Below are 23153 nucleotides of genomic sequence, written 5' to 3' on the forward strand. Positions count from 1 at the left end.
GAACTGACCTTAAAGTTGGGTGCAAAATGAAGAAGTATTTTTAGACAAAGTGCAGTTTCCTCCAGATGTGGAACTGCATAAAGACTTTCAGAAAAATCTGTTGTGACAGAATTCCTGGACCGTCTCAAAGCAGAAAATTTGGTGAAAGAGCCTTGTGTCCTGCATTTTCCAGCTAGAGCTCCAGGCAGGTTGGAAGTGCTGCTGATTGTTGCTGTCCTCACCACCATCACAAAGAACAAAAGGACAATTTTGAAAGAAATGTAAAATCATCTCTTTTTTTTTTGTGTGTGTGTGTCTGTAAACTCCAGGTAGTAATATCACTTCTTGCCCCATGCCCAGTCATTTTCCCACCAACAACTTTGCTTGGTGGTCATTAAACGAGTGGCTAATGCAGCCAAACCCACAGAACAAGAAAATTCCAGACGTGAGGCCACATGCAGGAAAAGCATGAGGTGTTGAGAGACAGATCTCAGGCTCAAGTTATGATTTTGTTAGAAAGTCTCTCTCTGCTTTGCCCAATTTCCATCTCTCTCCTTCCTTCCCACCTCCTCCAACTCCCTTTCTCACAGGACCGACACAGGAGCTGTCTTTGTGTCTGTGCCTTGATGAGGTGTTCCCTCAGATCCACGTTTTCCTAACACCCCAAATGGACCTTGCTCTGTCTTTGTTTCTGCCTGAGGTTTCCTTGGCTTGTTCTGCCTGCACATCCCTTTTTCCATCTCAGCAGCTCCTCCTGCAGAAGGAAACCTCTGAAGGAGGAGTAATGTGAGACAGCTCTGCCTGCTGGGCTCTAAAATTACTGTGGTTTGGGTGATTTAGGCTATTGTTAAGAGGTAGCAAATTATGCAGAGAGGGATAAAGAGGAGGAGGATCATACAAAGGAATTACTAATCTGATGGGGAGAGCAGCTGGTCCTCATTTAACCTCCAGGTCTGTGCATGATTGTGCCTCCTTGCCCTGCGCCTGAGTCACAAGTAGCAGCTAATTCTGTGCTGGTGCTCCTGTGAGGCTGCACACCAAGAGAAATCCACTTTTCCTCCAAGGTTCTCCTTGCTATAGGAAAAAAAAAGAGGGGAGAAAGGAGCTCCACCAGTACCCTGGCTCCATCCTGCAGAAGAGGATCCCTAAAGGCAGCAGCTCAGCCGTGCATTGACTCCAAAGCTGCTCCATGGTGGGATCCAGCTTGTTCCCCAGGCATTGCTGTGCAGAGGCACTGTCCAGCCAGCACCACCTTCCTCTCCTTGGCACAAACAAACCTCTTTGGGCAGTGAGAGGTGAACCAGAAAGAGGTCTCCTTGGTTAGGCTTTGAAAATCCCTCATCACCAGGAGGTCAGCACTGTTTAAGGAGCCACGTGCTCTTGTTAGAGCATCCTTCCCTGATGGCACTGCTTCACTCTGTCCCTTATTGTGGTTAAAAAGGAAAATCCATCCTGGGTTATTTTCTCTGACACTCCCAGCATGGGGAGAACACTGGGTGATAAAACAATACCTATTTGTCCATTTTTCTGTCTGTCATCCTTCAAAAATGTCCCACACGATTATGAGCCAGACGGTTGGGGTGAATTTTCACAAAATCCTGCACAAATTTCAATGAGTGCAAGAGTGGGGGGAAAAAAGAATCCTACAGTTTTCTCCTGTGGCCAAACATCAGTGTCTGCACCAGAGGAAATATACCCACTTAATTCTTCTTAAAGGCCCTGGTGAGACTCAAGAAAACATTCTGCAGTGCTGGTAGCCTCAGAAGACATGATTAATTGCAGATGGTGAAAAGGTGCATGTTCAGCTTTAACTGAACTCTGTTTGAAGACTGGATGATTGTTAAGTTGGTATTCAAGGCACATGTGGAAGGCAACCTATGAGCACCTTCAGCTACAAAACCAAGATATTATATATATATATATATATATATGTATATACACACACGCATATACTTTATATATATGTCATATATGGCTTAACAGTTTAAATTTAAATGTGTATTATGAAGTTTTACAGCAAGAACATACTGCTAGTGGAAAGGACCAAAATCAGCAAGATTTCTGGGGAAGGTGGGAGAGAGTAATACTGTTTTTCAATTACCAGAGGATGCAGAGGCATAAAAAGAACCTCCCAAAGCTGGCAACAGCAATTTGTAGATTAATATATGTAGGTGATGCTGCAGAGCACTGAGGGGGGTATAATGGTGCAAAGATCTTCAATACCTTAAGCTGTTTCTCCTCACTAACCTAGGACAGGTCTCATTTCATCCAAAAATACCTTGAACAAGACTACATATGTTGCTTTCCTGAACTGCCTTAATTGAAGGGCCAACATCAGATATTGGGATGGTAACATGGCAAAATGAGAGGCCACTAATCCAATCCATCAATCTCCCTACAAATCCTGTTTCCTTATTGCAATCTGAGCTTGAAAAGTGACCCCAAATTCAGCCTGTATTGAAAAGGTCACCTTGAAGTCTTTTCTTTATCAATCAGAGTTTAAATCAAGTCTTTTAACCTTTTCCCAGGGCAGAGATTTTTTTAAGCAGGTAGTGGGAAAACATACCCAGATCAATATCTGAGTGCATATGAGCACCCAGAGTTCAAAACTTCACTCAGACTTGCATTTACACAGCCAGGCTGCAATTCTCCTGCAAACAGAGCTCACATCAAGTCATCTGAGGTCTCCAAACTACAAACTGGAATTGTTAAGAGAGAAGAAAAAAAGTAAAAAATAAAGAAGGAATGAATAATTACCAAGCTGTTAAAAATCACATCTTCATTTCTGGAAAGAGTTCAACGAACAAAAAATTCCTACCCTGCCCAGTTTGCTTCATTTATCCTTTCTTAATGGATAGTGCTGTTTCTCTGTGGCATAAATTGCATAAATCTCTCTCTCTAGGGATTCTTCTCTCAAACACATCCCAAATCAGGGGAGGCTCTGGCTGAGCCTTTGGGACCTTGAACATAGTCCGTGCTGGTGAAAAATCCCTACAGCAGAGAGGACTCTGGTTCCTGCCTTCAGCATTTTCTTCTAGATCGTTAGCAAACATCAAGAAAAACACAGATGATTAACAGTGACTTCCAGGACACATCGCTTTCTACCTCTTTCCAATTGGAAACACTTTTAGCAACATCTCTTTTCTGTCTCTTGCTCTTAGGGCAGATTTCTACACGGGTTCTTTGTTTTGTCGATGCATTTGTCAATGCTTCTACCCCTAGTCATTAATTTCAGATGCCTGGTCCTTGTCACATACTTGTGGGAACACCTCAGTGTACTTTATCCACTGAATTTCCCTCAGATATGGTGGCAGGATTAGCTGAGTGTGACTTCCCACTCCTTCCAGCCACATTTCTTTGGCCTTTACAGAACTTTGCATTCCAGGTGCTCTCCCACAACATCCTTTAAAGTTTAAGAATATTCACAAGAATTTCCCAGAGCAAACACCAAACTCACTGGCCTGTCTCTTGTCCCCATTATGTCCACCACTTTCCAACTCTCATCCATCTGCCCAATTTTTAACAGGCAAATTAAAATGTCAGCAAAGAGCTTGGCAAGTTGTGTGCATGCCCTCAGGATGTGCTCTCCATCTGTAGAGGATGCTCACCTGGTCCCGTGCCCTTGAACAGCTGGCCACTGATATGAACTCTTCATCCTCCGTAAAGCTGGATGCAATTTTGGCAGATGAAAAATATTCAATAATCTTTCTCTCCTCTTATCACTGATTCAGGCTGGCTTTTTGTTCTGCCATCAGTGTAAGTTCTCCATATATTACTCTCAAGATAAACACTTTCTCCTCCACATCCTCTGTACCAGATCTCTGTTTTCCTCAAAACTCCAAATCCCTCCTTGATGTGAGGCCAGTTTTGCTGTCTCTGAGATGTTTATGTGCAAAAGGACTTCCCCGCCTGAAATCCACCCTCAGCATCTGTATGGATGCTGCTTTCCACCCTTTTGTTTTCTCCTGCATTCTTCTTCCTCCCCTCTCCTTTCATTGTGATACTTCAGCAGTGCTCCATTCTGGTTCCAGTCTCTGGCTTAGCCAGCCTGGTGTATGTCAGTCCCATCATCCTGCCTTTTATTACCTTTATTTTTACTGGACTGAATGTTTAGGGCAGCCTTCCCAACTGTGTCTGAAAGACCTGCATTAAAGCCCAGACAGCTTTCCTCCACTCATTTTGCATTCCCTGCCAGCCAGCTCTCCAAAAGGCCACTGGTTTTGTGTGGCTGCCCTTTCTGCAGACCCTCCTCAGCACTTCAGCTCCACGGGGAATATAATCACTTCAATTTCAAGTGTATTTATTACAGTTGCTCAATTTCCTTTAATCTGTCATTTCTCCTTCTCCTCCCCCCATGACTGCTTTCTTTTCATTGAGCTGTGAGTGCTCTGAGGAGGTTTTTACCTCTGACCCTCTCTGCCTGCTCCAGCCCATCCCTGCACTGGCTCACGCTGGGCTCCTTCTGCACTGATTATTGCTCGTTACCGTGTGGCTTAATGAATGTGCTGGGCCCTTTGCAAACAAATGCATGTGTCTAAGGCAGCACCTCCCACTGCTGACCCTCAGGACTAGCTGAGGCAGAGAAGACAACACTTTCAGGCACAAATTGCCTGTATTATCAGCACTGAGAGGGAAAGAGACCAAGAAATCTCCAAGGCCTGTCTGACTCTTAACAACAGAGTGCCCATGTCTGCCTGAGTCTTGTAAAACAACATATTTCTGGGCAGGGAGAACAATGTTTTTATGTAGGGGCTGCATGTCCCTCCAGTGACAAGGCTGTAAAACCACAAGCATCCCTTCAGAGCTGGAGCTGTAAGAGCCAGAGAAGCCCCAGCTGACATGAAAACCATCAACATGCCTCCCCATATGTAAAGCTGTGTGAGCACACACACCTCCCGAGGCTTAATTGGTGTATTAATGTATTAAAGCACTGACACAAACAAACAGGGACTGCCTTCATAAGCTACAAAATCCTTGAGTACATTGTAATTAGCTGGGCTTGTTAAACCACTTAATAAGCAATAGATAGCATGTGTCTGATGCCCCTGCATTGTGGCTCAGAGGGAAAGACAGGCAATTGCTTAAATATGAAATGTGCTCAGCTCTTAGGTGAATCCTCAGAACTGTTCCCCTGACATCAGGAATTTCTGCCCAGAGCAGACACAGCTGAGATCAACACCAGGGTCACTCAACACAGCCCCCACTCTTCCCCTTATGTCCTGTTCCCATTAGACAGCTCAGGTTGGAAAGGTGGGAAGGGCTGGCACTGGGAAGCAGCAAGCCATCACCAGCATTCCTGCTGTGATCACCCTTTTCCCACTCCTTGAAGAGTCCCAGGATAGGGGGAAAGTCAGCAGGGACACAGCCAAACCAGGCAAGACAGCTGCAGAGCTACCCAGCATCCCTGAATGCAAATGGGCAGGCAGTGCTTTAATTTTATCCCAGATCCCAATCTCACTCCCACAGTGCTAGCACCCATCCATGTGCCCCTGTGCAGTCCAGCTGGCTATCCAGCTCCAAATTTAACTCTCCCAGCACATCACCACGCACCACTGCAGCTCTCCCAGAGCAGGCAGAGAAAGAGAAGCTCCCTCAAACACCGCCTCCACCCCAGTCCACCACGGGGATCTGCAGCTCTGCAGCTATTCCTAGATCCCAACTGGATTCTTCCTTTCATCTTTGTTCTGCCTCCTATTCAAGTGCTGAACCCCAGGCCTGCTGCCTTGGAGCTTCTTCCAAACGCTGCATTCATCCATTTTTAAAGGTGACCTTCCAACTTTAAAGGAAGTTAGCAAGACTCACCGTCTTCATTTGCCCTCTCCTTCTTTTCAACCTGCTCTTTATTATGAATTAAAAAAGGGGCCTGAAAGGTTTTCTCTATTAAAAAATAAAAGCTTTAGGAAGATGACATGTTTCCAAATAATTTCTCTCCCAGTTTTTGCAGCAGGCATCTTGCATGTCATGGTGCTTGCTTGCTGCAAACTATCAGCTACCAGCCCTGGTGCTCTGATTCAGCCACTTACCTGACCTTGTGGGTGCCTGTCACCCCACCCCACCCCTGGCCATTCTCTCCCTAATTCTGTCACTACTGTCTGGCCAAGCAGTGCCCTGAAATGTTCTGGGTGAAAAACAACTTTTGAGTGAGCAGAGTAAAGTGGGGTTATTTTTAACTTGGACAATACCAGATACTCAGGCTAGACTGTGGCCTCATAAGCTCCTGTGCTGGCACAAATGAAATGCAGCAAATAAATGAAGTTCTCTTTATTTCACCTTACTGCCAAAAGTGCATTTCACAAGCCCTGGGGCTGTATAGCAATGGAAAGGGAAGGTGTCTCTAGCCCTGAGCAATAAGATTACTCTTGCCAATGAATTGGTGACAGTAATTAAAAAGGAAATAGCAAAGCAACATGAGAGTTTCCTGCTGCTCTGGTACAACATTTTGCCATTTAATCACAGCAAGCAGAACATGAATTTTTACTGTAATACAACTCATATAGGAAATAAAACTATAATCTGATAAAGTGAAAGCTCAACTTCCAGCCCTTCTCCTAGATTACAGAATCAAACAAATAACAACAGCAAAGCACAAAGAAAATAAACCAAACAACCAGTCCCTCTTCCTCCCTTTCCACCCTTTTGGCTGTGAGTTCTGCAGTTATCCAGACAGGTTGTGTTGTATATTTATTTTTGCCAAGAGGTCAGGACACCACAAATCACTGCCATACAGCTACATTCTGGATTTAATCATCAGCATTTGCTTCCATCCAAGGAACCAGAGATGTTTTCTGGGCTAGGGACATCTGCCTGCCAGGCATGAGGCTCACACTCACAAACTCATTTCATGCTGACCACCAAGTGACCACGAGCAAGCAGGAGCCCCTATTCACAGCTGGCTGGTGCCACACTGAGCCTGGAAGGGCTTGGCTCAGTCACAAAACACCCAGACTCTCTTCCCAAGCCATTCAATAATCCCTACCTGACACTGTTTGCCAGGCTAAGTGTTAATCCTTAAACCCTGCTTGATCCCATAGCATCCCTAGGACTCATTCTCCTTCCAAGCCAACACATCCATGTTTTTCATGACAGCCCCACTGTGCTCTCACATGCTCACTTGGACATACACTTTAACTCTTCAAAAGCCAACCATCAAGCTGCACGGCAAGGGAAGCAGCTGATTATGCTCCTCCTACAATTATCTACTGAAAGTAGGTGAGTAGTTCAGATTTTTAGGAGAAAAAGAGGGCTTCCCAAAGCAAAGGCAAGATTTCAAGGAGGTACTGCCAGGTCAAGTCTGAGTACAATACATAATGGAAGGCTCCTTGCTTTGCCTCACAGCCCCAGCCTTTCCTTGGCTCTGATGCTCAGTTTTATCTTTGGGCTATGAATGATTCATGGAGCCTTAAAATATATATAATCTATATCTCCTAGAACAAAGAGACTTTTTTTTCAGGGGGTTTTAAGGGAGCAGGGAGCAGCATGTGTGCTGCCTGCACTTGGGCTTATTTGTCCCTTGGGAGAGGACCCTTGTGGCTCCCTGTTGCTTCCCAAACGCAAGCAGCTGTTCTGAGCTTGCAGCTGAGCTCTGTGAGAGACCCCAGCTCAGTCTCTGGGACACAGGGATGTGCTGCTGAGGGTCTCCAGAGCTGCTGTGTGGAATCACACCCAGCTCAGAGCCAGGCAGTCCCAGTGCATGGACACTGCCAGTGGACTGTGGGGACTTAAATCATTTATACAGAACAGCAATAAAAAACTTACCTCCATGTCACAGCCTAATCCCCTCAAGGCTTTACCATCCTGACCTCCAATCCTCTGCCTTGGGCCGTGGATCACATTTAATAAATGTGTTTCTTCCCTTGGAAACCCAACACCACCTTTCCAGCATGGATATTTGATTCCTACTACACACACAAACACAAACACACACTCCCCCCTGCATCACGATCAGCAGGCATCTACTTACTTCTCCACACCAGGACACCACTTGGGACAGCTCCAAGGATCTTATGCCCAAGGCATTTCCTTTCCCACTGCAGAGATGACCATCCTCTGGTTTCTTGTTGAGGAACCTAAGCATGGGACTGGGTGAGATCTGGTGAAAGCTCCAAGCAGTGTGGACCTGCTCTTACCCAGCAGGGAGAACAGGGAAATGAGAGGTCGAGAGGGAGGGTTGGAGCCCTAAATGTATCATGTCCAGCAGGCTGTGGGATGGTTCTCTTCCTGTGCTGGCACACCAACAGCCCAGCTGGATGACAGACTGAGCAGCACAGTGCTGTCAACTAAGGGCACAGACATGTCCCAAAGGGTTGAACCAGCCCTTCAAGGCATCACCCAAACAGATTCCTGTGCAGCCCTTCGATTTCGGTGGCCCTTTCAGGTCAAAGAGCCAGGTTTGATCTGAAAGGGACACTAAAAATGCTAATAATCTCACATGGCTTAACCTCCTCAATATTATTCTGCTTAGCCAATACCAACTATGAACGAACCCACAGCCGAATCCTCCTACTTACACGAGGTCTTCAACTCATGTCATGCTGTATCTACAGCTCATGATCACCACATTTCCTTGCTCCTTGAGTCTTAGAGGTCTTCCTTAGAAGGAACATTGTCAATCCTTACCTATTTGGGTGTACGTGGCAATATCTTTTATGCTCAGGCGTTTTCTTTGTTTTCTAAGGATGACTGGTTTTTTGGTGAGACATATTTGCCTTCCCTTGTGACACTGCTATTGATATCATTCTGCCCTTTTTTTCCTATTTTTGAGGTTCATGCCAGCACCACTGAATCCAGAGAAGGAAATTTGGCAAAACATGAGATGCTTCACACATTACAGCCATGCAGAGAAGCTTAAGGACCTACAGAGAATGTTACCCAACTCCCAAGAGTCCACTGCGAGGTTAACAGGATTAAACCGAGCTCAGTCTAGTTCACAGGATGATACTTTCATCCAAGATACACTGTCAGGGATTTTGTTACCTTCTTCTGAAGCCATGGCCATAAGATCTTCTGTTGGGGTTGAGTGGCAAGTGTGTCATATGGCTGCAGAAAAGCCATTCTCACTCTGTTGGCCCTGGGCAGGAGGGTTAAGGCACACCACTGCCTTTTTCTGGCTGATTGCTAATGAAAATGAGAGACTGGCACTATCACCAAGTAGCCACCCTTGCAGTTCTGTGCTCTCAAGTTTCCTGAAGGAGTCAGCAGCTATGCCAAACACCTCCCACAGCTCTGCCATACCTGCTGGCATTTGGGCTGCAGCCTCCTTCACCACTCCCGACCTGGTGGCCAAACAGGAGCAGCCGTGGGCGGCAGCCCTGGCCCCAGCAGCTCTTGGCTCTTGCGGTGTTCCACTCCCACACAGTGCCAGACCTGCAGCATCTCCAGCCAGAAGAGCCCCTGCTTTCTCCTGAGCAGGGACTGACAGTTCCCCACTGATACTGCCTAATGCAGCCAGTTATCATTGATGCATTTAGAGCAGATCCATCAAAATAATTCCTGCTACAGGTCTGAATCCAGCACATTACGCACAATAGCTCCCTAGAAGGAGAAAAAAATGACACTTACCTGTCTTTAAGGGAGGCCCTTCTCATCTCCTGCAAAGTCTGTGGGTGGTGAGATGTGCTGGCTTTGGGGGACCCGTACCTCTGCAGGTGTTCCAGCAGTGCTGAGCATGTGACTGGAGCTTAAACACTTGAATTTCCAAACCCTCTGGGACCACCCAATAAATCATTGTGTCACAGACATCTTTTATGGAAAATCCTTTCCTTAGGACTTTTCCTCCTGAGAAGCTGAGAGGCCTCAGGGACAAAATGTAAACAATGGTTATCTGCTGCTGTGGAATGCAACAGGTGCATCTGTGATTGGTCTCATGCGGTTGTTTCTAATTAATGGCCAATCACAGTCAGCTGGCTCAGACTCTGTCCAAGCTATAAGCCTTTGTTATCATTCTTTTTCTATTCTTAGCCAGCCTTTTGATGAAATCCTTTCTTCTATTCTTTTAGTATAGTTTTAATATAATATACATCATAAAATAACAAATCAAGCCTTCTGAAACATGGAGTCACATCCTCGTCCCTTCCCTCATCCCCAGACTCCTGTGAACACCGTCACACCAACATGTCCAGAAAGCTCAAAGCAAACCTGCAGCCACCTTCAGAAGCCTACAGGAGGCTGGACCAGGCACTATCAAGGAAGAGGTGACCGTGCACAGCTGCCCCTCTCATCCCCACATATTGCCTGCCCCTGATACAGCAAACCCAAAATGCTCTGTTGATCCAGAATATCTCTAAAATTGCCAGGCAACCAGGCCTCACGAGGAAACCTGAGCAGAGGTATGACTCTTCGGCCTGGCAAGATGAGCTCACATCAGTGATGTTTGAAATGTGCATTAGCATGATGTCACTGCACATGCCTGACAGGGGCACCAGGGACTGAATCCTGGCAGGACCAGGCCTTGGATACATCAGCCTGCAAGGCCAGGAGCTCCCTCTCTCTTGTATCAGGTGTTGGAATATACTCCACCACCTCACCAGCCTACTCCATGGACTGTAAGCATCCCTCCCTCCCTCCCTCCCTGTCCCAATTATCTTAATAAACAGCCTGGACACATCTCTGACTCACTTAAGATAATGATGACCTGGCCAAAATCAGTTTATTCAGACATCCTGGCAGTTTACTGAGCCTAATGCAGCTCCAGTCTGGCTCTCCCTGACTCCTCATCAATGAGCCTGACCTCCAGCAGCAGCTGCTCTGCCACCAGTGGATGGAAACCCACACAAGGGTCAGACACAGGCTGCTCCCAGGATTCTGACTGGAGCCAGGAAAGCTGCTTGCTCTGAAAACAAGCTCTTAACTGTTCCAAAGGCCCAGGCAATGACAGTTTTTCTTGCCTGAAGAAAGACCTGTCAGGATGGTACTAATCCCAACATATGAAAAGAAACATGGGGTTGGGGACAACCCCAAATAACAGATGATTGAATGGTTTCTCTGCATGTTACATTTCTACCTGCCTGAAACATTCACTCGCCCAACCCAAGAGCAAAACCAACACCCATCACACAACAGGAATATCTGAAGCAAAATCTTGGAGAAAAAAAGCCAAATACTCTGAAATAATAAACAAATGCTTACAAAAAGTCAACTTCTCTGCAGGAATCAGGCACAGATCACAAATGAGTCACTAACAGCAGAGTAAATCACTTAACCAGCACTTAGAACAAATCCCTCCACTTTATACAGAACAACCAAAATTTATTCCTGCTGATTAGTCAGCAATTACACTCACAAGTTCAAAATAATACCAAAATTCAAATGTAGCTGTCTTGCAGTTGCACTCTGCTTTACTGCTGGAGAAACTATCATCATCTCCTTGCGAAGGAATCCTCCTGCAGTTATTTACTGGTGTGTGGGCTGGGATTTATTCTAGCTCTGTAGCATCAGACCACATGCTGGCACCACCAAGGAGCCTGCCTGTCTTAAAGAAAGTGGTGGGGACAGCACTGGAGAAACCACAGAAGATAAAGGCAAAGAAAAATGCAGCACAACAGCAGAGATACATCATTACTTCACCAGGTAAAGCACCTTTTCCAGCTGAGAGTGGGCAGGTCTCCCACCAAACTACACCCACACCTTCAAAGCAGCTGTTTGCACTTCCCCACAGTTTGTTAAACTTTCTTCCAACTGCTCAGGCTCTGCAGGCACTGGTAAATGCATTGTTAATATGGACTCTTTGACTCATTGCACAAACAGCACCAGAAGTGCTTCCAAACGTTAAGGAAAAAAAATGAAATCACTCAGCATTGATTTCTTGTGTGCTCTCTTGCTGCTGCTCCTCCAAACCTGTGGTTTTTAGCTTTACTACTGTGTCTAGGCCTCTTTATCCCCTGCTAATGCCAGGCTTAACCCTGAGGATCTGCAGCTTGTTCTGGGTACAAATCAGAGCAGAGCTGAATCAGCAGAAGCAGCTTCATCTGACTCCCCACAGCACCCAGGAATTCCCTGGACAGCAGGACATGGACACAGGGAAAGGACAAAGGCCTGATGGTAGAAAGAAACGCCAAACCACCACCTTCAAAACAAGCTCAAGCCTCTTGGGAGAGAAGGCATGACTCCTCAAAAGCATATCTAAATAGACAAAAGAGCAGCAAAGAACATCAGGACTCAGTGCAATGTGGATAAGCAGCTGCAGAAACTCAATATACCCCAATCATGACCTACAGCATCCCACACACCCTGCAGCAAGCCTGAGCCCAAGGTCCCACACAGTGATTCCATCCTGGAGAGTGCCAGAAACACACTGTGCCTGTCGTGGTCCCTCCAAGCAAGAGCTGAAAGAAACACGACTCCATCTTTTTAGAGTCAAAGTACAATGAGCCAAAACTTTGTTTCTCTGCTCATTCACATACAGGCTCCACACTCTACAAGCCCTGAGGAGGCAGGGTTGTGATGTTCATGAGGAGCTGCTCATTCCTGCTAGAGGTCCTCTGCCCCCATCCTACCAAGCCAGCATCCCAAGCTCCAGTAATAACTCCTTACTTGAAGAGTCATTTGCAGCCAGAGTGGGGAGAGAGAGCAGCACAGCATTACCAGCTCATGGTCCAGCTGTCACAAAGCGCATGGAGCCTTCACATGGGCACATCAGGCAACAGAGACAGACAAGAAGAAAGAACAAGAAGAAACAAGTGCCCAACCCCTCTGTGATGCCTGTCAGAGCCCATAGTTAAACCAGCTCCTTTTGAACTGACAGCATTGAAAGTATTGTGGGAACTCATATGTAAGAAGTCAGTTGCCCTGAAACACAAAGCAAAGTGAACCAAAGCTGACCATAGCAGCAGGCTGAATAATTGGCTAATCAACCACTGTTTGCAATGTTTCTGGGCTGTGAAATCTCATAACAGACCCTGCAGAAGTGGAGAAGAAAAGACAGAGCTTCTAAACCCCATGTTTGTTTCCCACACCTCAGAAAGAAAAAGGAAACAGGGATGGAATCCAATGCAGCTCAGCTGCTCATCCCTTGTGTAAGGTTATGTTAGGAGACAGACATTTGTCTTGGGCACTGCAGACATTGCTGGAAAGGTTAAGGTCTCAGCCATCACCTAATCCTGTGAACCACAGCACCCCATCACTGCTAGAGAAACACTCATTAGAAGGGAAGGTCATGCAGAAATTCACCCACAGCATCATTTTGAGACATTCGCTTGAAAGTCATGCCAGGAAGATATAGGAACAGAAGGATGCTGGAAAACATGTTTTTAATTTGCTCATCAAAACTCTCACCAGGTTTTCTAAGAGGGTTCCAGCACCATCCATCAATGTGTGCTCAAACACACCCCCGTCCTCATGCCCACTATCACCTGCAGGTTGGCACAGCAGCTTTTAGTTGCATCAGTGACATCTCCTGTGAACAATTCTAAGACACAACTAAGACACACCCTCATGCCAAGTCCCACACACTGCAGGATGGTTCCTCTCTCCTCCTGGAGCATCCAACCACCTGGACATGAATTTCTAAAGAGGAGCCTGAGCATAGTGTTCACCTGTACCCCACTGCCTCTACAGCAACACACCCTTGAGAGATTAACATGAGGTTAATTGTTCCTGAGGAGAGCACAACAATCCAACACCCAACAGCCAATTTTGCTGGCTTCTGTCAATTTGCGCAGCCAAGCAAGGAGACCCGAAGCAACAGCATATCCTGAAACAAAAGCACTGCAGCCAAAAGAACAATCTTTTACTCTCAGGCTCCCTGAGAGATAAGGCTTCTAATAAAACTTTTTCCACAAACTATAGAAACTTGTCTTGGCAAATCCTGACACAATCTCCTGCAGTACCAGCTTGTCCCTGAGAATAGGACCATTTTACGCTACAAAAACCAACAGGTTGTCAACTGAGACCATTAGCAGCTAAGCTCCCAGGCAAGAAAATATCTTTGTGCCTGATGAGAGTGACAGAAGCAAGAGCTACACCTGAGCACTGTTCCCATCACAACTGTAAATCCCACCCTCTGCACCCACCAAAGAAGAAAACAAACCAAACTCCCCACAAGTAGACCATTCCATGAAGAAGTAGACTATAGGACATGTCATTCTGAACATTTATTTATTTTGTCTTCAAAGAAGAGGCCTGGTGCAGCTGTTTCGTTAGAAAATAAAGTGTTTATTAAGAAACTAGACATTGAACACCCCTATAGTCTCTGTGAAAAGGGACCGTCCCATTTCCCATTAGCACAGGATGATAGTTATGGCAAGATAAGAATGCTCAAAGATGGAGGAATCTCATTGACAGAAAATGAGGTAATGATTTACAATAATTAAAAATAAAATAAAATTTAAAAAAGAAACATCCTTAGACTTGCTACTTAAAGCCACCAATCGCAAACAGCCACGACTGGCTTTCGTTTTCAGCAGTGAGGAACCAGAGACTTTAATTGGTGTTAAACAAATTGAGACATTGATCACAGTGGGGAGAACTGCTTTTAATTATGTTGTACGGTCCGGAGGATTTCTTCTAAGCAGAGATGGACCTGAGCTGCAAAATTCAACCCTTCCTCTGCTAGGGTGTTTGGATATAGGCTTCTGGTCCAGGCCCACAGATGCATCTCTACGACTGATACACACAGTTGAGAGCAGAGTCCCCTGAACAGTGCTAGGGAGAGGAGACAGTTCAGACGGACAAGACATCCCCAGGTCAGGTGGGCAACTTCCAGGAGATGGGGAAATTCAGTTCAGACAAGCACCCAGTGATTCACACGCTCGGCGAAGCTCCTCCTCACTCTGTGAATCTGCAGAATTGAGGTGTCCATGGCACACGGCCGCAGGTCCTCTCTGGCAGTGCACCTCTGGCATTTCCAGCTCCGATGCGGGCAGGAAACGTTGTTGGGAGATTTGGTCATGGTTTCTGAAGCCATCCAACCTGAGCCAGGTCTCCTCGTGCTAACGCAGATGCCCCCCTAAGGCATGTCCATTAACTTAAAGCAATCTGCCACCATCTCTCCAGTACTCTTCTATTGCACTTTACCTTTTTATGCAAACGAACCAGGAGAAGAAGCAAGAGAATGGAATATTCCCAGCGCTATCCCTATGGGACAGCTGATAATAAAACCTCCTGGCAACCTCCAGGGTGGTTCATGCAGGTCACCTGTAAAGGCAGGATGAAGCAGAACATCCATTCTGAGGCTTCTGCCCAGTTCTGGTGGAGAGGGACCGTGACTCTTTCCAGTGGCAGTGACCCTTGAGGGCTGGTGATTTAGAGACACCCCTGATGTGATAAGGTCACCTCGGGCCACAAAGAAGGCAGGCAAAGCTGAGTGGCTGGTGAGCAAGCTCCTGATCCAATATTCCTCTCAAAAGGATCTGGCCACACCTGAATCTTTTGGAATATTTTTTGTCCTCTAGAGAAAATTTGCTTTGCTTATAGGTTACCACTGATATGGTGTGAGCAAATCTGTACTTCTCGTACACATGACATCCAGACAGTCCAAGGAAAGCCCTGCAAATTGCCACGAGGGCAGCTGGCTTCTCTTGAGGACAGGATGAAAAGGTTTACTTTTCCATCTGAGAGGCTTTGGATGAAGTAAGACAAAAGTGGGATAGGAGAGGGGGAGAGAATACAAATATTGGCCAGAACAGGACTGATACTCCTGTTTTTGCCAGAGAAGAAGCAACAGAATAATTTTTTTTTTCCTCTCCTTCAGTCAGCCAGCCTCGAGCTGATGGTTCTGGGTATGCAACTGGGTTACAATCAATCTCTAGTGGGGTGGGCATAGGGGGGAGAGCTAAATGGGGCTGGAGAAGGCCCAGCAATGGGACCTGCGTGTGTCTGATATGCTTTTCCACTTTGCTTACTGCTCTAGTCCTGGCAAGGACACAGACCCTCCTGCGCTATGGATTCTCCATCCATGTGGGAAGTGCAGGCAACTCCTCAGATAAAGCTCATCATTTAAGCAGCAGGGAGAGACCAGAGTACGACAACGAGATAGTCAGATCCAACGAGCCGCTCTAACACACACAGACAGACAGACAAACAAGAGAAGCCTCCTAGAATATGTGCACTTCAAAGATAACCACACTCTCTTCCTGTCAGAGAAGTAAGATACTTTTTTCCTTTTTTTTTTCTCTTTCCATCCTCATTCCTTCCAACATTATTTTCTGTGCAAGAACTGGGAGCGGGGCTGCCTTTGTTCTTACCAAAAGTCTTCGTTCTGCTTTAGTTTCTTCCAGGCTCCCCGCCTTGGCTCGCTCTGGGAGACCTCCCATGGCGGTGCCACGTAAGAGGTGATGGCAGCATTCACTGGGTGTTGCGAAGACACAAGCTTACAAGGAAAACTCCAAGCAGGGAGGACATGACTAAAGATGTCAGTTTGGTTGGCTTGGTTGGTTTTTTTTTTTTTTGTTTTTGTTTTGTGTTTTATTTTAAAGCAAAAGTACAATTATTTACTGTGTGATTAGGATGACTCCTTTCAATTGGGTTTTAATTCTCTTTATTTTGCTCTCATTGCTGCTGTTGTGCCTTGCAGGAATATTTTAACGAACACAGCGACCATTGGAGGAAAAGAACAACCCTGTTATCTGGTGACAGAAAACCACAGTTTCAGTTGGCTTTAACGTGTATACAGGCAGGGCTGTAGAGTCCTATTGGGAGGAGACCTCAATCCATACAGACCACGCTTACTGCTTCCCACCATTTTGAGGGCACAGCCTATAAACTTGACATCAGAACAGGGACTTTTAAGGAGTTTTTAAAAGCCATGACGTCCTTTGCTGAAATAAACACTGACATCCTCAACATAAATGCCTTGGTTAAGAGGTTTGGAATGTCCAGGGAGGCTTATTGGATTCAACATAATTTCTCTGAAACCTAAAGGGGGAAAAAAAACAGAAAAAAGAAAAAAGCAAAATAAAGTAAACGAAAAAACAAAAAAGAGCAAAACTAGAAAAAAAGAGAGAGATATCGACACACATGTGATTATATAAAAAAGAACCAAATGAATAACTAGCAAACGGCTGCCATTAAATTAAAGCCAAAATGTCCTCTCCAGGCAGGGCTACCTCACTCTGTCTTTCCATAAAGAACAGGCAATCATTTCATGTGGAGCGTGCAGGCACAAGTGCTCTGAGGACAAGGGGCATGCAAGAGGTCTGGACAGACAACTGGGAACAACTCTTTTCCAGAGGTTCCCATTACGTCCAAATTCCTACCTAGTCCATCTTTTCCCTAGGCAGACAGTGAGGAATAGGGAGGCTCCTTCCTCTGCCTACTTCTCTCTCATGATTTATCTAACCTGGCACAACATTCTTGAAGCCAAAAAGTACCATTTCAAGGCTGGGGAGACCTGACTCTGATAACTCCACAGATCTTTCTTCATCCCAGCTGTCCCATCTACACCAAACCCTGCAAGCTGGAGGCATCTTCTCCTCACAACCCCACCTCTCTAAAAAATCTGATTAGGATTTGCCAGAAACACTGGCCCAGATGAGAAAGAAAAATAAGGGGAGCAGATATCATAGGCAAGCTCCTTCCTTCAGTCCAACAAAATTATAGGGCAAATATAATGTTTTAAAGGGCTGTATCAAACATCTCCTCAGAATGTATCTGCCTTGGGATGCCCCAGCCAGGGAAATTCACTTGTTTGCCACAACAAAAACATGCATGGCAGGATCTTGGGGATTTCTCTCATCTCTAGCGAATTCTCATGGGTTTAAAGGGTTTTTCCAAGAAATTAGTGGGATGTCTCATCTACATAATTGCCCTAAGATTTAGAAAATACTCCTGCAGTCACAGGATCCTGAATCAATCAAGTTAACTCAAGTCTGGCATCACTAGGGCAGCATGGAGCAGCTTGGATGCCATTAAGAATTGATCTCAATAGGAAGAGTATTTTCAAACAGGCTAGGAAATTTTCTCACACCAAAACTACAGCAGCCAGAAGACTTTTCTTTTCCTATTTTTTCTTTCTATTTTGTCTTTTATATCAGTTTATGTTTCTCCACTGCACTATCTTACTCCATCTGCACATCAAACACATTTCCTTTGATGGACCTGGGGATGCAGACAAAAGCTGTTTGTTTGGTTTGGAACTGTTTAACTTGTTTGGGGGAAACTATCTGTTATTCTCAGCGGCCCTTAAGGGCTGATCCACATGGGAGAGCAAGCCAGGCTCAGCTCTGGTTCATGTGTCATAAACAAGATTCATAGGCAAATTCCAAGCGATGAAATATCATTAGTAAACGAAATGAGAGTGAAAAAGAGCCCAGCTCAACTCTCATGGTTTAAAGTGATCAGAGTCACTGGGACACAAATAAACATGGCATCCCTGAACGTCACTATTTATCGTATTTTGTTTTTCATAATATAAATACATTTTATGGCCGCCAAAGGATAGCTGGGAAAGTCTATCCTCAACAATACCAAGTATCTCCAAGGAGAGCTCCTGTCTGCTTTATTTTCCTTGCGTTTCTTAGTTCTGCTAAATTAAGGCAATTTCACATCTGCCGGGCCACATCCAACAGACCTAAAAACCCACTGGGGACACACAGCCCCAGCAAGGGGACATGTGAAAGATCAGCAAGGCTTAAGGCTGGGGACTCCAAGGGCTTTGCTGTCTGTGCTGTGAGCTGCAGGAACCTCCAGTGACAGCAGGGTTTTTGCAGTGGGGTTTGCCCACCACTGACATGCAGGGGCTGCCGAGGGACGATGAGGACGTTCCTGGAGCTGAAGGGCTGAACACACATCCCCGCTGGCTTGGGAGAGCAAGGCAGCACCGGTCCTTTTGGCATCCTCTCCTTCTGATTTATTAAAAGTCCCCAAAGAATCTGAAAAACAACATGCTTCTCTCCTGACTGGTTTTTCTCTCTCTTCCTCACTGCTGTTTCCCCTATTGTGCTGCTACCTTTAACCCCGTTCTCTTGTATGGAGCAGAAACCAACAAGGCTCTTGCTAGGTTTATGTCTTCGCTGACGGATGTGAGATGGATGATGCTCACGGAGATGTCCAGGGTTAAAATGGGTGAATCTCAACAGGTTCAGAGTTTGGATGCTGCTATGACAAATGTCATCTACCATCACAGCTATTAGCTTCTGAAAAACCGGCTTGGAAATATCTTTAAAAATATGGAGGCTTTGCTTTACTTTTTTTTTTTTTTTAAGGAAAAAAAATGAGAAATAGAAATATTCAACTTCCTAAAACAGTTCGGGAAAATTTAAAACCAATAACTTTTGTGGAGTTTCACATTTGTCAGTGCCAGCTGGAAAATGGGAGGAAAAATACTATCTTTGACATTGGTTGTAGATTTGTAGGGAAACTCCAACATGCAAGCCTGAAAATAGTAAGGAGGTAAAAATCCCCACCCTGTAGACTGAAATCAAAAACATCTCCAAAGACCAACAAAATTGGAAAGGGTCTGACAAACTAAACTTTGTGCTCCTCCCAGTTCTAGTGATATCTCTTTTTAAATTAAAACATAATGCTGTCTCTACTAATAGCCATTGTATGGTAGTGGAATAAATGTATGGAGAGTGTTGGAGAACAGGGAAGGAGGAATGAGCTCAGATTTGCTGTGCAGCTCTAACAGCTTGAGATGGAGGGAGCAGATGGGACATTTCTCTAAGCAGGCTGGATGGATGTGGCAATGAAAGGACAAGAAAATTGAATGCAACCAAACCATGCAATCAGTTTTTGTCCTCAACCCTGGCCATCCACTTAGTCCTCCAGAGCTGTCTTATGTTTCCCAACACCCTGGCTAATGAGTTTTGGCCACTCGGCCCCATGCCCATACCAATCCAGTCTATGGACAGTTCCCTGCCAGGAACACACTTCCTCCACTGAGAGAGCAAAACTAAGGAGAAAACCAGATATTTTTCACCTTGCCTTCCCTGTGTGCCTTCTGGTAAAACTGCTACCATTCAAATAGAGCATGTTTCTAAAGTCTTGGAGACCTGAGGCTGCTCCACATCACCTAAGAGGAGCAGCAGGGATTGTCACATGGGGAGGCGAGGGAATGACGCAGAAAATGATGCACTACTCCTCACAGCATCCCTATCTGCCCCAGCAGGAGTGATGCAGACCAGTTTTGAAACCCAGGGATGGAAACTGCCTCTGAAACAGCAATATAAATTGCTGTGGGAACGGATGAGAAAAGCAACGGGATGCTATGTAACGCCTGGCAAAAATGGGTTAAACAAAAATAGCAAATTAAGGGCAACAAGCTGGCCAAACATAACTCTGCTATCCACACAGCTCACATTAGGCAAAGGAGCTTTGAGCTCTCTTCTGAGTTACAGCAGAATTTATGATATAAAGGAAAAGCAGTAGGAGACTCCAACAACAGCGTGCATTTTATCTGTCTCTCTGCGCAGATATGAAGCATGAATAGCATCAAAGAAAGCATGAAAACCATCAAGCCTGGCCCACATCCTGAGCAAAGGAAATAGCCATCCCTTTAGTCAAAGTCGGCACTGCTGTGTCTGTATCTGAGGGGTAAGCAACACAACAACCCAGGTTTCCTGTCATGGATGGGTTCGTCTGCTGGGCTAGGAAACAAAACCCTCTTTTTTCCCCTTCCTCTCACAGCATGTAACAGGGTGAGATGCAGCCCAGCCTAAGGCCTCTCTTGCCACAACAAAGCAGGTCATAGAAGCTGAGCAGAAACACACTGTGAGGCTCTCCCTGATGCTCTCAGCTGCAGATAACCACATCATCTCCTCTACTGTTCAAGGAAAAGTCAGAGAGCCCAGATCTCCTCTCATTTACACCAGCCCAACAGTGTTGACCACAATGGAGAACCTCAGGCAAATTCAGTCCATAGACGAATTTCACACTGATACACAGACCTCAAGCAGATCTTCAAGTAGATTACACCTCTTCTTAGACTAGAAAGGCTCTGAGAGCTACAGAAATTCTTATAATCCTTCATTTTCGTGTAAACAGGGTCCTTATTCCCCTCCACGGCAGCTCACCTTGCATCTGTTTTCATTTTCCATAGTTAAACCTCTGGCATAAGAGTCTCCCACTTTAATAAAAGAGATTTGACGTCACAGGAAGCCTCTTGGGAACGTGCTAGATGGAGCTCTAGCTACAGCTTGTGCCATCTTCTTGTGCTTTTCCACAACCCAAAATCACAAACAGAAGATCTCAGCACTGTTAGTGTTTTGGAGGGCAGGGAAAGGAGGAGACGGGCTCAGAGTAAGAGAAAAGCAGAAGCAAATGGATCCAGGAGATCCCATTTCCACATCAATTTCTCTAATGTTTGGCTAGAGCAGAGGAAGGGGTCGGAGAATTCTGCAGGCACTCAATGGCCAAACAGCTTTTCCTTGAGGAAGGGGCAGCATTCACAGCTTTCCACGGGGTGAACTCTTGAGGACTTTGTAAGATTCACTAAACCTTTGGCCGGAGGAATTCCAGTATCCGTTGCATTTCCACCGTTGCCACCACTAACGTAGGCCACGTCCATATTAGCCAGGATCACAAGCTTGTTTTCTCTGGAACTCCTTCATTGATGGAGTAGTTCCAAGATACTAAATGATGTAGCCTGATAGCTCAGGAGGCAGAGCTCCAAGATTCCCCACCAATCCCCCCTTAGGAAAAGCCCCAAAGTAGGAAAGCACTTAACAGGGTATAAAATAAAAAATAAGAAGGAAAAAAAAAATCTATTTAAGACCAAGGGTGACAGGAAAAAAAAAAAAAGGCTATTTTCAGGTCTGAAATGGCCTGTGATTCGAGCCAAAGCTACCCTCTTGTCCAGAGGCACAGCCAGTGCTTTTTCTCCAGCCTGCACTGAGGTACAGCTATTTAAAGCCACTCAGAGGCCCACTGCATGATGGAAAGCAGCCAGATCAGTTGGGCCTCATCGGTTTTGTTTTTGTTAGATTGAAGCCAGAGTATGTGAAATGACTTGTAAGAGGACCAGGGAAGGGGGGAAGGCTGGGCACCCAGCAGTCTCACCCACGGCACGCAGAGCTTGGTCTCTGCCTCATTTAAGGGGCAGTGGGTCACAGAGGAGGTTCCTGAGCATGGAGAATGGCTCTTTTGTCCCCTGAAATACCCACGGCCATGCAAAGACACGTGGCAAAACTCTCAGGGGTTACAGGTCAGCCATGAGAACACGCTGCAGGAAAGTGCAAAGTTGGAGGTAGCTGGCATTGTGGGCATTGTCCAGCTGTTCCCCTGCCTCTGCCTCCCCTTGTGCTCACACTGACACATCCAGGGGCCTTCTCCTCTACCATTCTCACTGCTGGGAGGGAAAAACCTGTCTCCCTGCCTCCACAGGTCCCCACTTCTCCCCACCATGCACTCTCACTGCCTCTGCACTCCGCAAAGCCCAAGGGACCTGGCACGAAAGATCCCGTCCTAGCAAGTAATACATCATTTTCATCACTCTGGTTTTCAAATATATTCTTATGTCAATTTTTAATTTTTTTTTTCAAGTCAGCCCTCGGAGTGCTGCCAATTTAAGCACAGTGCACAGTGCTACAAGAGCTTCTTATTTCTACTTTGCCTGACAGGTATCTGTGTCCTTGTGACACTGTCTCTGTTCCCCAGCTGCTTCAGATAGCAATAGTTACCCTAAGCATTTTACAGAGTTATTGAAACCACTGACTAATGTGCCCAGAAATGAATATCCACTGGGAAAGAATATGGTTTGGGCTCGTGTTCCTTAATTGCTGATTAATTCCAATTATGGTACAGCTGATCCACCAGTACCACAGATCACCACATCAAAGAGCCAACCAGTAAAGGAAGCCCCTGAGTTAGAACAGCAACAGCTCTGTTTCAAAAGTTCCTTTTAGCTGGAAAGTGCTTCATAAACATTAATTTGTTATGCCTCACTCACTCCCTGGGGAGGAAGGAGCTGTTATATTTAATACACAGGCGGCAAAACGGTGTCACAAAGCAGGACCACGTTTTCCCATGGTCTCCAAAGGAACCAGTGACAGTCCTGAATATCCAACAGGGAACAGCCTCAGCTCCAAAGCTCCATCCTCTGCAGGAGCTCTGGGCTCTAGAAGGGACAGAAGTGCTTGGTAAAGCCAGAGGGCTGGGATATCACAGCAGACATCAAGAAGAGACACAGATGGTGGGCAGGATTGCACACAACTGCTGCAGCCTGCAGCTGGGACCTCCCCAGCCCAGGCAGTGCCAGGGATGCTCTCCTGCTCTTCAGAGGATGGGAGGAGCTGATCAAGGCC

At 45.8% G+C, this 23153-nt stretch overlaps 1 protein-coding gene across 3 annotated transcripts in view; it reads right to left on the reverse strand.

Annotated features, from left to right (window-relative positions):
• NTRK3 (neurotrophic receptor tyrosine kinase 3) overlaps window positions 1-23153 on the reverse strand; it is a 206435-nt gene that overhangs the window by 51542 nt on the left and 131740 nt on the right. The window contains exon 13 of one of the 3 annotated variants that reach the window (XM_054272534.1): window positions 14054-16827. The exons of the other annotated variants lie outside the window; for them this stretch is intronic. Within the exon in view, the coding sequence (XP_054128509.1) occupies window positions 16709-16827 (119 nt within the window). The 3' untranslated portion in view covers window positions 14054-16708. Of the gene's footprint in view, window positions 1-14053; window positions 16828-23153 lie in introns of those variants that run through there. 3 annotated transcript variants of the gene reach the window in all.

Source organism: Melozone crissalis, unplaced genomic scaffold (genome assembly GCF_028551555.1).
Source record: "Melozone crissalis strain CALT ecotype California unplaced genomic scaffold, PUWL_Pcris_2 ptg000014l_1, whole genome shotgun sequence".
Lineage (NCBI taxonomy): Eukaryota > Metazoa > Chordata > Aves > Passeriformes > Passerellidae > Melozone > Melozone crissalis.